At 39.3% G+C, this 13,174-nt stretch overlaps 2 protein-coding genes across 2 annotated transcripts; both read left to right on the forward strand.

Annotated features, from left to right (window-relative positions):
- The first annotated feature begins 517 nt into the window (after window positions 1-517).
- On the forward strand, window positions 518-6,411 carry LOC129323516 (olfactory receptor 5B21-like). Its single transcript, XM_054970051.1, has 3 exons — window positions 518-531; window positions 3,234-3,256; window positions 5,468-6,411. Exon 3 carries the CDS (start codon window positions 5,593-5,595, stop codon window positions 6,409-6,411), a length of 819 nt encoding a protein of 272 aa, XP_054826026.1. The 5' UTR covers window positions 518-531; window positions 3,234-3,256; window positions 5,468-5,592.
- Window positions 6,412-12,226: 5,815 nt separating this feature from the next.
- On the forward strand, window positions 12,227-13,174 carry LOC129324233 (olfactory receptor 1020-like). The gene has a single exon (XM_054971372.1). The coding sequence runs from the start codon at window positions 12,236-12,238 to the stop codon at window positions 13,172-13,174; it is 939 nt and encodes a 312-aa protein (XP_054827347.1). The 5' UTR covers window positions 12,227-12,235.

The raw sequence follows: 13,174 nt of genomic DNA on the forward strand, positions 1-13,174 counted from the left end.
GGACTGCATCCCATGACTGCTTTTAAGTGTGAAAACCTTGCAAACATGGGATGTGGAACAGGTACAAACGCGCTCTAAAAACCGAGTGTGAAATGTACCATAGAATCAGCTTTCAGTTTATCATGCCACAAGTAGGCATGCCATCCAAACAATTTTTTATAGCCTTCCAAAGTTAGTAGCTTACAATTCTCCAGTGACATCCAATCTTTAAGCCAAACCAAACAAACTGCTTAGTCTGATATTCGGCAATTGCAGTCCACCTCTCTCTTTGGCATCGCACAAAACTTTCATTTTTACTCGAGGTTTCTTGCCTGCCCATACAAAATCGGAAATCTTCCTCTGCCACTTTTCAAATTGCTTACTGTCTCTAATAATTGGAATTGTTTGTAATAAAAACATAATCCGTGGTAACACATTCATCTTGACTGCCGCTATTCTTCCCAGCCATGACAGATTTAATTTATTCCATTTAATCAGGTCTCTATCAATCTGCTGCCATAGCTTTTCATAATTATTCTTGAACAAGTCAATATTCTTCACTGTAAGCTCAATTCCTAAATATTTTACTTTATGTGTTACTTCACAATTTGTAATTTCCATCAATTCTTGTTGCTTTTGTTTGATCATATTCTTACATAATATCTTTGACTTTCTCTTGTTAACATAAAATCCAGCCAGATCTCCAAATTCCTTTATTTTATCTAGCAGCTTTGGCATATTTTGTATTGGATCCTCAACAATAACCATCACATCATCCGCAAAAGCTCTAACTTTGTAGGTAAAGTCTTTAATCTTTATGCCTCTTATAGCATCATCCTCTCGAATCTGAATCAATAGCATTTCCAAAATCAAGATAAACAAAAATGGAGATAATGGGCAACCTTGCCTTGTACCCTTTCTGATTTCCATTTTTTTAGTTAAATCATTATTAACTACAATTGCTGCACATTGGTCTTTGTAAATCGCTCTTACTGCTTGAATAAAATCTTTTCCCATTTGCAGTTTTTCCATTGTGACGAACATAAAACTCCAGTTTAGATTATCAAAAGCTTTCTCTGCGTCCACAAAAAAGAAACCAACTTCTTTTCCACAGTGTTTGTCATAATATTCTATCGCGTTTAAAACAGTTCTCAAATTCTCTTTGATTTGTCTATTTGGAAGGAAACCTGCTTGTTCTTCTGCAATAAATTCCACGAGCCCCTTCTTTAACCTATCCGCCAAAATTTTTGCAAAAATTTTATAGTCATTATTCAGCAACGAAATAGGTCGATAATTTTTAACATTACATAAGTCCTGGTATTCCTTTGGTATCAATGATATAATGGCCTCATTCCAAGATTCTGGAACCTTTTGTCCTCTTAAAATTTCATTCATTACCACCTTCAAAAAAGGTACCAATTCATTTGCCAATGATTTATAGAATTTAGCCGTAATTCCATCTGGACCTGGTGCCTTGCCTAATTTAGTCAACTGAATAGCTTCTTTTATCTTTGTCTCTGTAATTTCTGCATTCAGCTTTTCCTTCCATTTTTCTGATATCAATGGTAATTTAATTTTGTTTAAATATTGTTCAATAACATCCAAATTTACTTCTTTCCTTTGATACAGTTTTGCATAAAATTTAAAAAATGCTCTGCTAATCGCTGGTTGATCCATCAATGTCATTCCATTTTCTTGAATCTTCGTTATCACCTTTTTTTCTTTTTTCTTTTTCAGCTGCCACGCTAAATATTTCCCAGGTTTATTTGCCCCTTCGAATGACTTTTGATTTAATTTCTTCAATTCCCATTCCAACTCTTTATTCTCCGTTGCTTTCAATTGTTCTGGCAAGATTTTAATTTCTTGATATAATTTCTTTTTCCCTGGTCTTTTCTTCAATTGTACCTCCTTAATTCTTATATTCTCCACAATTTCTTTCTTTTTTTCCTCTTTTCTCTTTTTATCCCTTGCACTTAAGTCCATTAATACTCCTCTAATAACTGCTTTGTAAGTATCCCAAACTTTGTAAGTTAGAACGGTGTTATTCAAATTATACTGTATAAAGAATTTGGTCTCCTTTTGTAACAATTCTAAATTACCCTTTTGCTGCAACAGATCCTCATTTATTCTCCATCGTCATCTTTTGGTGCATTTTCCAAACTTCCACATAATTGGATTATGATCTGAGCCTACTTTTGGCATTATCTCCACATCTTTTGTCCATACAACCAAGTCCTTAGAGGCCCAGATCATATCAATTCTTGATAGTGTCAAATGTCTTGGCGAGAAATATGTATACTGCTTTACTTTAGTATTATTCCTTCTCCAAACATCCTCCAAATTCTCCTGATTTTTAATTTCAAAGAAGGATTTTGGCAAAAGTCCTCTTTTCTTTTGTGCACCCTTTGTTTTTTTATCAACGTCTAAGGCCGTAACTCCATTGAAGTCACCTGCCAAAATTATTTGTGAGTAAGTTAGTCCGTCCAATTGTTTCTGTAGATCCTTAAAAAAATTGTCCTTAGCACCATTAGGTGCATAGATCCCAATCAGCAAAATCTTTTCCCTATTCCAAATAATTTCCACGGCTATATATCTGCCTTCCACATCATTAAATATCATTTTAGGTTGCAATTCATCTTTAATATATAAAACGACTCCTCTTTTTTTTTGCTTCGATGTAGCTGCAAATTCCCTTCCCAATTTAACATTTTTAAAATATTTCACATCTTGTTTCTTAATATGGGTCTCCTGTAAGCAAATTATATTACAATGCTGTTTTGATAGCCAATGGAAGATAGTTTTACGTTTAGAAGGTGAATTCAGTCCATTTACATTCCAAGATCTGATTTTGCATTCCATAATCAAATTCTGGATCTTTTAGGTAAGTCTTTTTCATTGTCCATAAAAAACCTCTCCATCTCATGACTGGACCTGATTGTTTTCTTGACTGTTTGGAATTCAAAACTCAAACCCTCTGGTGTCTCCCATCTATATCTAATATTCAAATCCTTCAACATTTGAACCAATTCTCTATATTTCTTCCTTTCCAACAAGACTCCCCTAGGTAGCTCTTTCATTATTCGCACTCTTTTTCCAGCAATTTCCAAAGGGTTTTGAAACTGCTTACTCACAGTATCTTCTCTTGTTCTTTTTGTTGTAAATTGCACTATCATATCTCTTGGTAGATTTTTTTGAGCTGCATATTTTAAATTAATTCTGTACGCCACATCCAGAAGAACTGCAACTTCTTCCACTTCCTTGTCCAAAAATTCTGCAAGTATTTCTGATATCTGCTCTTGGGCTGATTTCCCCTCTACTTCTGGGACTCGGCGAAATCTAAGTTGTCTTTCCATGTGTTTACATTTCATCACGGCCATTCTTCCTTGCAAACCCTTGGTTTCTATCTTAAAAGAAGCAGACAATTTATCAACTTCATCTTCCATTACTTTAACTTTCAACTGCATCGTTTGTAATTCCTTCTTGACCTCATCAATACTCTTGGTTACTTCTGCCACCTCCGATTTAAGTGTCTCTTTAAAGTCTTTCACCATATCCCTTATCATATCCTTAATCTCTTTATTTCCATCCGCCACTTTCTTATCAAGGCTCTCCAACGCCGACTGCCACTCCTTCTTTGACTTTGTGGGGCTGGCTTTACCTCGCTCCCACAAGTCCGCTCTCTTCTGCAACTCCATGGCGAAAATAATTTATTATTTTCAAAATTAAGTCCTTTATTTTGAACGAATTCTTCTCCAACTAAAAAATTCCAGTGTCCAAAATGGCGGGCGTCTTTTCTCTATGGTTTCAACTCAAAGCTTCTGCCCTTATCCTTCTCCAAGATGGCCCACTTCCACTTAAGTTGAGGTCTTGCCCTTTCCCTTGTCCAAAATGGCGCACTTCCTTTTCCAGGTTCCCTTTAACTGCCGCTTCCAGCCCATTACTCTATTGCTTTGACGCACTTCCTGCTCCGCCACAGCCACACAGCAGTTCTCGCGTTTCTTCAAGTTTCCCACAGTTCGCTATCTCTCTTAGACCACAGGTATGTAAACAATAATTACTTTCCCACTCTAATTCTTCTAAATAAATTCTTTTTAACTCAGTCACTTTGCCAGAGCATAGCCAGTAAGTCTTTAAAATTTAGCAATCTTTATCTTCCAAATTAATTCAGTTCCTCTTATCAAATTTCTTCTTGAAAAGAGAGATAGCAATCTTTACCTTAACAGTTCTATTTGCGGGTTGTAATCGCTGTTTCAGTACTCAAATTACTCCGAATTAGTCCAAATTAATTGCTGAAGCTTGGGTACGATGATCTTATGTCAATTCAATGACTCCAAAGCCGCTGCAGAGATCTTTGCCATCCTTCATAGAGCGGGACCTCAAGGCTGGGTGGGCGATCGTTGCGCAGATCTCCCTCCACAGCTGAGATCAACGCACCCTCTGGATCCTGAGCATTCACACCTGTTCTCCGCCTGAGAACAGGGGGCCACAGGCGATCTAGCACCCCACTAGCCCTCACAAACAGCGGCTAGGACAGCTCCGCTCCCTGAGCTGCGTCAGACCACCATGATCCCAAACCGGAAGTCAATCTCCAACAACTTTCTTAATCAGGTTAAGAAGTCTCCAACAACCTTCTTGATCAATGCAAGTAACCAGGTATTTAATATATAGTTGTTAACCGTAAGTCAGATTAGGGTGTGTGCTTTTTGAGGATTTCTAAACCACCACAAAAAGACAGTACTTGTTAATAAGCACAACATAACATCTACGTGGGTCATTTACACACACAAACTAAAAGAGTATATCTCCTGTTTCCCTTGAAGTCTCTCTTACTGAATTCACTGGTGCTTATGAAAGGATATTTTTAACCCTGAATCTCTAATCAGACAAATGGGGGCTTTAGTGAATCAGGAGCATGTCAGAATGGTACTGCACTCACTAGTCACTACCAATTTCCAAACATGCACTATGTCACTATGTGAACTAGTTTAAACTTATTTACGCAAACATTCTGCTTTTCAGTTCTTAATTCTTGGAATAAGAACTAATTTCATATAAGAGTTAATCAATACATGTTTAGTAGTTGCCAACTTCATTCAGAAAAGCATTAACAGCATTTTCTAATGAAATGAACAATGAAAAAGAGTAAGTGGTCAGCCAATAAAAATCATAAGTGGTTGTACCTATTAGTAATCTAAGTGTTGTCTTGCCATCTGCTTTCGTCCTTGTAAATGAATGCATACATTGTAAATTGAATCTTGGAGTTGCCATATTTTGTGATAATGCAAGGAATAATTTAGGCCATAAGAAGATGTCCCTTGAATACCCTGGATAAAAGGTGAAAACAACCCCCGCCTTTTGTTTCCCCAGATTCACAATTTGCAATCATTTCAATTTTTCATTATTATTTTATATCTGTTTCCATACTGATGCAATTTGTTTTAATTTTAGACCTTATTCCTGTATGATAATCCTACTGAAAAAATGCAAGAGGCAAATTGGACCCAAGTATCTGAATTCATTCTCTTAGGATTCTCAGAGCGATCAGAAGTGCAGATAACTTTGTTCTTTCTCTTTCTACTCATTTACCTATTGACTCTAATAGGAAATCTGGGTATGATTGTGCTTATTCAGACAGATTCCCTCAGATACTCTCCAATGTATTTTTTCCTCAGTAATCTGTCCTTCATTGACATCTGCTACTCTTCCAGTATCACACCCCGGTTTCTATATGATCTCCTTGTAGGTAAAAAGTTGATTTCATACAATGCATGTGTAATCCAAATGTGGTTCTTTGCTACCTTTGCCACAACTGAGTGTTACCTTTTAGCTGCCATGGCTTATGATCGCTTTATGGCCATCTGTAACCCACTGCTTTATCCAGTCACCATGACCAGAAATATTTGTCTCCAGCTTCTTGCTGGCTGCTACGTGGCTGGGGTTGTGACTTCAATTGTCCATACAAGTGGTACATTCCGACTCTCTTTCTGTGGTCCCAATGAAGTTAATTCTTATTTCTGTGACATCCCCCCTTTGCTGAGGCTCTCCTGCTCAGATAATTATGTTTCCAAGACAGTACTATTTGTCTTTTCTGCTTTTGTTGTTGTATTGAATGCAATTGTTGTTCTAATCTCTTATGCTTATATCCTTTCCACTGTCTTGAGAATGCGATCATCTACAGGTCGGCACAGAACCTTCTCAACCTGTGCATCACACTTGATGGCCATTGTACTGTATTATGGGACACTCACCTTCATGTATGTTCAGCCTGGAGGGCTTGAAGCAGTGGAACAAGACAAAATAGTGTCTGTATTCTATACCATTGTAATTCCCATGCTGAACCCTGCCATCTACAGTCTAAGGAATGAGGAAGTGAAAAATGCCCTGAAGAAAAAATTGAATAAGAAAATCTTTCTCCAGCTGCCAAAGTTATGAATCATCATCACCTCATGCTGACTGCAACAATTTACACATTGCTCCTCATGTTCTGGCTTCTCCAACAAAAGCAAATCCTGTTTATTCAGTGTATTTTATGACTGAAACATGTATTATACTAATTATACTCCAACATGGCAGCTACATTCTTCAGACAGCTTTTTCTTTGAGGTATCCTCTGTTATGATTCACAGCACAGACATTTTGTGTGGTAGGTACATTCCTCAGGAATAGCAAGATTGGTCCAGTGGCACCTAGACCAACAAGAAATTTGTTCTCTCTCTTCTTCAGGTGTCTGAAAATCTTGTAGGTCTCTCAGGTCATGGTGCCATTGGACTCAAATCCTGCTATTATACTGCAGACCAACCCAGCTACCCATCTAAATGTCTTAATAGAAACAGGAATGTCTTAATAGAAAAGGTATGGGCACTCTGTTGCTGCATTCATGATAGCATGTAAGATTGGGTTTTTTTATCAGAGAGCAGAGAGTACAGTGTTTTGATATTATTGGCTATGTTTTCAAACTTTTAAATCTTGTTAGTTAATTGTTATGTTTTTGTTACTTTGTTAGCTGCCTTGAGTTTATGGAGATCAGGCAGGATAAGAATTATTTTAAATAAATAAATAAAATTATTCAAAAGGTCTTTGGGCTTTGTATGTTTATGTAAAAAATGTATACTGTCAGATGTTGGAAACTGTAGCAAAACACATTTCTCTTTAATTTAATATTCTGTTCCATTTTAGAATTCCAATTTGACTTTTTGAATAGTGACCATTTTCAAATGTTGCTTTGGAAATATGATGGCTACTGTTATAACTTTTTGTTATTAGTGGTTTTGAATTTTAAGCAGTAATATTTTTGTATCATTAAATATGCTTCAAATGGATCGGTATCCATCATGGAATGATTTTTGAAAAAAGAAATTTGGAGAATATGAATTTCAATATTTGCATACAAAATTAAGCCAGAATTTATCTGAGAATGAAAATGTTGATAAAGCCAAATCTGTTCTCTATGTTACAAACTGTTCTTGTACTTCCTATTGTTATATGGAACTGATCTATACTGCAAGTTAACAATGAGGGCTAAACTAAATGTTTCAGTGGCCAAGTGTTCAACCTGTGGCTGTTGCTGCTATTTTTGAGAAGAATTTGACCATTAAAAATGCCATGAGAGCCCAAACCTGATCAGGTCCTCAGCATGGGGGTACCAGGTGATCTAGTTTTCCTCTGTGCCTTTTCAAGCACTGAAACAAGCTGTTTCAGCAATTGAAAAAGCATGGGGGGGGGGTGGACAAGATTACCTGTTGCCCTCAATGCAATGGCATTTTTAAATTGCTCAAATTCTTTCCAATAAGGGTGGTGGTGGCCAGGGATAGACCAGATGGCAACTGAAATGTCTCGTTTGGCCATAAAATATAAAACAGACATACAGATGCAGTTCTCCACATTAGGTAGAGCAAGCCAAGGGGTATTAAAAACTAAAGCACCCTGTTCCCCATGGCTTGCAAGCTACACAGAAAGGGGCACTTTGCAACCTCCCTCGGCTTATTCCAGCTGACCCGTGGGGGAGTCCCCACGGGTCAGCTGGAGCAAGCCAGGGGGTTCAAATGTTAAAGCGCTCCTTTCCCCATGGCTTGCAAGTCATGTGGAAAGGGGCACTTTGCCCCTCTAGGCTTGCTCCAGTTGACCCATGGAGGAGTTCCCACAGGTCAGCTGGAGCAAGCCAAGGGGGGTTTAAATGTTAAAGCGCTCCTTTCCCTGCAGCTTGCAAGCCATGTGGAAAGGGGCACTTTGCAACTCCCCTCGGCTTGCTCCAGCTGATCCACAGGGGAGTTCCCATGCATCAGCTGGAGCATGCCCAGGGAGTTTAAAAGTTAAAGTGCCCTTTCTACGTGGCTTGCAAGCTGGACAGAATGGGGTGCTTTGCAACCTGATGCAACTTGCTTCAGCTGGCCAGCAGGGGAGGCAGCCTCCTCGCCCATCAGCTGATGCCAGCCCCGTGGGGGAGCGCCCATTTCCATGCCGCTTACACAGAAAATAAACAGGACAAGCAACGAATAATAAAAAAAGAAAATACAACTTAGAAAAATAGGAAAAAGAGGGGAAAAGGGAGGGGGGATCCCTAAACTACAAGTTCTGACTTTCTCTGTGACAAATATATATCATTTTCAAAGATTAATTTATTCTATGTTAAACATAAGAGCTCTCTTTTTTCTATTGTTCATGTTTCTTAATCGATAAATCCAGATTCCATCAAATCATTATCACTGGAGATGTCTGTTCTCTAATCAGTGAAGTAAATTTTGCCATTGATGCAAACTCCAAAACTTTTATCCACCATCCTTCCTTTGTAGGCAATATTGGAATTTTCCATTTTTGGCCTATAATTGACCCAGATGCAGCTGACCTTGAGTCAGAAAGAGAGCAACAAGAAATCAGTTTTCCCACTGATTCCTGGAATCACAGCCTACAGCTGAGGCTGAGCCAACATCACAGGACATTGAAGCAGGCCACAAGGCTTCAGATGCCACCTCCATCTTACCCGATTCGCCTGCATCCTTGCAATGCTGATGCTGTCAGAGATGTGTAGAACTGCAAGAACGGAGAAAGAGTGCAAGACTCATGAGTTGTTGTCAGCTGTCAGCTGCTGAGATTGATGAGTAGTTTTGGGATGGCTGCCAAGTAATTGCATGGGAGTTTAGGTCATTAGGACATGGCCATAAAAACAGCTGGGAGAAACAGCAGTTTGTGAACGCAACAAGTACACTTTACGGCTGCTCCACTGTCCTTGCTGTTACCCAAACTCTGGAACACTGACCCTTGGACTGGACTTGCCTTTTAGCTTTTCTGCAACCCCTGACATTTGAACTGGACTCTGTTTACCCTTTGCTGCCTGGTCATGACTGGGCTCTGAACTCTGGCTCCTGGCCCATTGGACTATACCAGTACACATGCACTGCACACGTGAGGTAACTCCTTCCATTTCCCCCCTCAACAACCCCCCCATGCCCCACTTTGACACACATAGTTCAGCCCAGGAACAATGCGGATCAGGAGGAGCCCAGGCCCAAAGACCTGGTGTTGGAAGAGGAGGATTTAACACTGTCCCTTTCCTCAGGTTTCAGAGGGTGACAAACCAAATAGTTAGAAAGAGAGACAGTCAGTTTACTGTTTACTGCACTGACTGTCCTTTGATATGGAGATTGCTATTCTCAGGATTTCCTCCTCCTGACTTCCTCCCTCTCACTTTTTCTCTTCCTGGCTTTGTTCCAGTCAAAATCTCTCTCCTCCTCCCCCCATCTAGGAAGCATGGATGCAGGCCTTGTCCTGCCATCCATGCCCATCCTTAGACTAGATAGGTAGTTAGAATCTGTCTATCCTCCTTTCCTATCAGAGTATGGAGTTCCTAAAATAAAGAACTCTCATTTCTTTCCCAAATATAAAGGAAGTGTTTGTTTCTATTATTTTCATTCCTGCACACACACCAGCCAGTAGAACCAGCTCACAACCACCTATAATCATGCTTCCTACGCCAAACGATAGACTCTGCTAACGCCTCAAATATGGAATCCTTTAATTAGGTTTCTGGGGCCTATATAATGATTTATTTTTCACCTGGGGCAGGCTGGGACAGGGAGAAACAGAAGTGGGGCCCAAGGGCTGGCAGCCTAACCCAGACAACCTCCTGGCATAGCCAGTGGGAAAGGAGGGGAAACTGGAAGTCAGGGACAACTGGCAGCCCAGTATTGAGAGAGGAATAGGAATGAAATATCACCCTTTCCCCAGAGAGAGACCAAATCAAGTGACACAGGGTGGCAGGAATGGGAGGAATGGAGCTACAGTACCTTTTAGAGGCAGGTTCCTGTAAGAGGCTGGGGAGGAAGGCAGGGCACAACTCTGGGTCTGGGAGAGCTGTTGTCCTTCAGAAGGAAAAGGAGCAAGGTAACTCAATTCCCTTCCCTTCCCATTCTGCAGCCTGGAGCAACTGACCTGCACCATGCAGCAAGACAGCTGATGGCCTGTCCACAGTGCTGGAGGATGAGGAGTCTCATATTTGTTAAACCTCAAAAGTTTTGGGTCTGGGTCTGGGTGGATACGGTCCCAAGCAAGTGAAATAAGCTGGCTTTCTCACTCCCCCTCCCAATTTATTTAGATATTACAGTCAAGCACAGAGAAAGGATATTAATCTTGTATGGTTGTTGAGTAAATGAATCTTAAATTGGAAAGGAGGACTGCTTTCCTGAGGAACCGCCAGATTGCAAGAACAATCATGTGCTTTATAAGAAATACACAAACTACTGAAACACATATAATGTACAAAAAAACCCTATACCCTAAACACCATAATATGATAGTAATAATAAACAATACATGGTCTATTCAGGCTGTGTGTCACGGGATGTGTCATCAAGAGAGTACTTTCAATTGATTAACCACCACCACCCACAATTCTTTAAAGAAAATGCAGGCATGTAATCCCTGGAACTGGAGTACAGTATTAACGAAGTTCTGCCTCTGCTTGCTTGTAGGTAAGGTGGGGCCTGTGCAATCAAACCCAAGTGTATATGTGGAAACCCATGTATAACTTTGTGAGACCAAACAGTGCTGGGAAGGAAGTGTGTATTGTTTGCAGCTCAGATAATATTTCTCATGGTTTGTGTTTTTTTATTCATAAATACTGAAGCCTTACATTTTCAATTAATGTTAATAGTTTTAAATGAGTGAGCTCCTCAATTTTAGTAGTTCTGTTCTTAGTATTTATTTGATTATGACAAATGAAATAACACCATATGTAATATTTTATAATAATGTGAAGCTTTGGGAGAAAATGCTACTTTTAAATCTTTCTCTTCCTTTATTCTCTGCTCTTACAGTCTTGAGCATCAACAATACAGAAGAACAGAAAGCACTTATAATGTTAACAGCAAGTAATGATAATAATAATGATGGATATAACCAACACCACCCAGCTCTAACACGGATCAAAACATGTGGGATTCTTGTTTAATGGATTTCCTCAGCTCCATGGTATTTTGCTGCTGGAAAATGTTATTGATTGATAATGAAGTGTTTAGCTAAGAGTGAGGTAGGATATTTTCAGTACCACACTAAGCAGACTTACACTAAATCAGTGGACTTAGAGAATGTAACTGTTTAGGAGGATACTGTTTCAGTCCCATTTTGAGATGATATTTTTCATCTGCAGCATTAGGGGCTTCATCTGGAACTGTGAGAAGGCTGGATAGGGAAGACAAATAGCAATACACATTGCTAGACATGCCCTAGTAAAAAGGTGTCAGCAAGAGCATCTGAATAAATGCTTCAATGAGACTATTAACAAATGAATGAGGTATTTCCCCAAATTTTACTTAATTTTTTTACTATACACATGCAAACAATATTGTTAGCTTAAATTTGTATCCTTGGAAAACACTTTTGATTCATTCATTCATATCAAGGAAATGTGCAAAGGATTGCAGTGTTAAATGGATTCATTCAGCATTGGGGAATTTCTAAGGCAGGATCATCAGCTCATTTCACACACATGCTTGCTCCTGCTTGAGTGCATCAGGACCATGTGGGAATGATGCTGAGCTCACTTTCAGTTGCAGACATGCATAAAGCCACCATGTGAAGCAGCATAAAGTTTTTTAACATCCCAATTTTCAGTTATTGAACCTGAGATTACCAAGTACATATTCGTTTTTTTGTTTTAGTTACGAATCATTTTGAATACTCATTATAATTGTATATGCTTCTTTATTGAAAAGCTTTATTTCAATTTTACACCTTCTTGTTGTAGGGTAAACTTACAGAAAAAATGAAGGAGGCAAATTGGACCCAAGTGTCTGAATTCATTCTCTTAGGATTCTCAGGTCGATCTGAAGTGCAGTTAAGTTTGTTCTTGCTCTTTCTTCTTATGTATCTATTAACTCTAATAGGAAATGTGGGTATGATAGTGCTGATTCATACTGATTCTCTCCAACACTCTCCGATGTATTTTTTCCTGAGTAACTTGTCTTTCATAGACATCTGCTACTCCTCCTGCATCACACCCAGGTTTCTGTATGATCTCCTTGTGGCCAGGAAGGTAATTTCATACAATTCATGTGCAACCCAGATGTGGTTCTTCACCTCCCTTGCTACAACTGAGTGCTACCTTTTAGCTGCTATGGCTTATGATCGCTTTGTGGCCATCTGCAACCCACTGCTTTATCCAGTAATCATGACCAGAAATATTTGCTTCCTGCTTCTAGCTGGCTGCTACTTGGTGGGGATTGTAAATGCTGTTGTCCATACCAGTGGTACATTCCAGCTCTTTTTTTGTGGCCCCAATGAAGTTAATTCTTATTTCTGTGACATCCCTGCTTTGCTGCGGCTCTCCTGCTCAGACAACTATGTTTCCAAAATGGTGCTCTTTGTCTTTTCTGCTTTTGTTGTGGTATTGAATGCTGTCATCATTGTAATATCTTATGCTTATATCCTTTCCACTGTGTTGAGGATACGGTCAATCACAGGCAGGCAAAAGACCTTCTCAACCTGTGCATCACACCTGATGGCCATTACTCTGTATTATGGGACACTTACCTTCATGTATGTTCAGCCTGGAGGGCTTGAGGCAGTGGAGCAAGACAAAATAGTATCAGTTTTCTACACCATTGTGATTCCCATGCTGAACCCTGTCATCTACAGTCTGAGGAATGAGGAGGTGAAAAAAGCCCTGAGGAAAAAAATGAACCAGAACATCTGTCTTCAGTAG

Source organism: Eublepharis macularius, chromosome 2 (genome assembly GCF_028583425.1).
Source record: "Eublepharis macularius isolate TG4126 chromosome 2, MPM_Emac_v1.0, whole genome shotgun sequence".
NCBI classification, from domain to species: Eukaryota; Metazoa; Chordata; class Lepidosauria; order Squamata; family Eublepharidae; genus Eublepharis; species Eublepharis macularius.